Here is a 1,590-nt window from a genome sequence, read left to right on the forward strand (position 1 = left end):
TTTTCCTTAACAGGCAGGAGAGCAGCAACTCAGCAGAGAGCTCTGAAGGACCCTCTCCTCCTTAACAGCCAGACCTGGACAGCAGCTACAGGCAGTCCCTGGGGACTGTCACCACCAGGACTATCCCACTATAACCCTCCAGCCTCGCTGCCTGGCCCTACTGGCACTGCCTGTCCTGGTGTGCCATCCCTGCTCTCTGCCAGTGCTGCAGCACTGGAGACCCAGTGCTGGGCCCTTTCCCTGTGCCCCTGCAAAATCTGTCTGTGACCAGGAAAGGGTTGTGGTGGCTTCTTTTTAAGGCACCCTCCTCTTCTTTCGTTGCACCGGTTGGGAACAGGGACGTGAGAGCTAGAGCAGGGCTGCGAGCGGAGCAAACGCCGTGTCCCCCATCCCCGAGGCAATCCCAGCAGCAAACCCACCCCCCAATACCCTTTTGTCCGAGCAAACCCAGGCGAGGTGGAAGGGAAGGACGGGACGGGGTGACCCCCTGGAGGGTGGGGGGTGGGGGGGGGAATCAAGTCCAAGCCCTCATCTCCCGAAGCGGAAGGTGAAGCCCCCTTTTTTCCTGTTGTAGCCGTTCAGCTCCTCGGCCAGGTTGCCCAGGGTGCCGCTGCGCTTCTCCCCCGCGGCGGGCAGCACCTCGGAGCCCCCCCTCCTGCCCGGCCGCTGCCCGGCCCCCGCCGAGCCGTAGCCCCGCAGCTCCCGGGCGATGCCCAGCAGCGCGTCCAGCTCCTCGCTTCGCCTCCGCTTCGCCCCTGCCCTCCAGCCGGCGCCCGGGTCCTCCGCCGCTGGTTGCCACCTGGGACCGAGCAGGGTCCCCTCCCCGGGGCGTCCTGGCTCCCGCCGCTCGCCGGGAGGGAAGCAGGCCCCCAGGCTCAGGAGGAAGAGGCAGGACAGCGAGTAGGGTGCTCTCATCTGGGAGGGAAAGGCAGGTCAGTAAACCGCAGAGCATCCTCGGGCGGCGGCGGAGGCAGCAGCACGGGATGCCCTCGGCCGCCACGTGTTGTTCACCCCTGCTGCTGCACCCCCAAAACCAGCCCTGCTGGCCCTGCCAGAGCTCCACCCCACACCAAACACCCACTGCTCCTTCTGCAGCCTCCACACCAGCACCCAGCCCCAGTGCGGGTGCTGGGGGAGTCTGAGCTCGCCCCATGCCTCCTTCAGACCCGCCGCCCTTCAGCAGCAGCAGCTCCGAGCTCGCAAACCCCAGCCTTGCAGCGACTCCCCTGGTTCGCGGCCGGGAGCCAGGGGGGCTCTGCCGGGGTGGGGGGCTGAGAGCCGGGCAGGGCGATGGGCTCCAGAGCTGCCCGCTCCTCTTGGAGGCACCTCGGGAGGACTTTGTGCATCACCCTGATTGTCCCTACGAGTAAGTCCTGCCCGCAGGGAGCCTTTGCCTCTTCACTGGCTGCAGGTGTGAAGCAGGTATGTGGGGGCAGACAGACAGACAGAAGGGAGCCACTCACCTCTCTGCTCTGGCGCTGCCCAGCGCTGCCGGCCCTGGCCCTGCTCCGTGCTGCCCAGTGCCCAGATGAGCAGCCAGCCCGCCCCGGGCCATTAAATACCCGCCTGGTTTAATTGCTGTGTCACCTC

At 66.6% G+C, this 1,590-nt stretch overlaps 1 protein-coding gene across 1 annotated transcript; it reads right to left on the minus strand.

Moving 5' to 3' along the window:
- Window positions 1-528: 528 nt before the first annotated feature.
- Window positions 529-1,035, minus strand: QRFP (pyroglutamylated RFamide peptide). The gene has a single exon (XM_050320098.1). The coding sequence runs from the start codon at window positions 913-915 to the stop codon at window positions 529-531; it is 387 nt and encodes a 128-aa protein (XP_050176055.1). The 5' UTR covers window positions 916-1,035.
- Between the last annotated feature and the right edge of the window lie 555 nt (window positions 1,036-1,590).

The sequence above is a fragment of the Myiozetetes cayanensis genome, unplaced genomic scaffold (genome assembly GCF_022539395.1).
Source record: "Myiozetetes cayanensis isolate MyiCay16 unplaced genomic scaffold, myiCay2020 scf23, whole genome shotgun sequence".
In the NCBI taxonomy this organism is placed as follows: Eukaryota; Metazoa; Chordata; class Aves; order Passeriformes; family Tyrannidae; genus Myiozetetes; species Myiozetetes cayanensis.